This window comes from Pteropus vampyrus, unplaced genomic scaffold, assembly GCF_000151845.1.
Source record: "Pteropus vampyrus isolate Shadow unplaced genomic scaffold, Pvam_2.0 Scaffold564, whole genome shotgun sequence".
NCBI lineage: Eukaryota > Metazoa > Chordata > Mammalia > Chiroptera > Pteropodidae > Pteropus > Pteropus vampyrus.
In genome coordinates this window covers 49,017-49,432 of record NW_011889345.1, presented here as the reverse complement: position 1 = coordinate 49,432, position 416 = coordinate 49,017, and the positions used below count along the sequence as shown (strand labels likewise).

At 70.9% G+C, this 416-nt stretch overlaps 1 protein-coding gene across 1 annotated transcript in view; it reads left to right on the top strand.

Moving 5' to 3' along the window:
* LOC105308298 (probable threonine--tRNA ligase 2, cytoplasmic) overlaps positions 1-416 on the top strand; it is a 44,188-nt gene that overhangs the window by 1,143 nt on the left and 42,629 nt on the right. The window contains exon 2 of the mRNA XM_023525474.1: positions 87-269. Coding sequence (XP_023381242.1) covers positions 87-269 — 183 coding nt within the window. The remainder of the gene's footprint in view (positions 1-86; positions 270-416) is intronic.

Here is a 416-nt window from a genome sequence, read left to right as displayed (position 1 = left end):
GGATTTGCGTTTGAACCGACGAATGGTGGCATGTTGGTAGCTGTGAAAGTACCTTGAGCCTCTTCAGGCCCCTCACCACTTTCAAGGCCCACATCCCTGCGCATGCCGGGTACCTGCATCACCTGCTCCTGCAATGCGCCCCTGCAGAGTGCAAGCCCCGCGGCCCCGCCCCTCTCCGCAGCTCCGCCTCCCGTCCCCATGGCCGCGCCCCTGCGGGGATACGCATCCTCCACCCCGCCTCCCGTCCCCATGGCCCCGCCCCTGCGAGGGTACGTAGCCTGGGCACCGCCTCCCGTCCTCATGGCCCCGCCCCGGCGGGGGTACGCATCCTCGGCCCCGCCCACTCCACGTCGCCCCGCCACCGCAGGGAACGAAGCCACGGGACCGCCACTCCACGTCGCCCCGCCTCCCGCCCC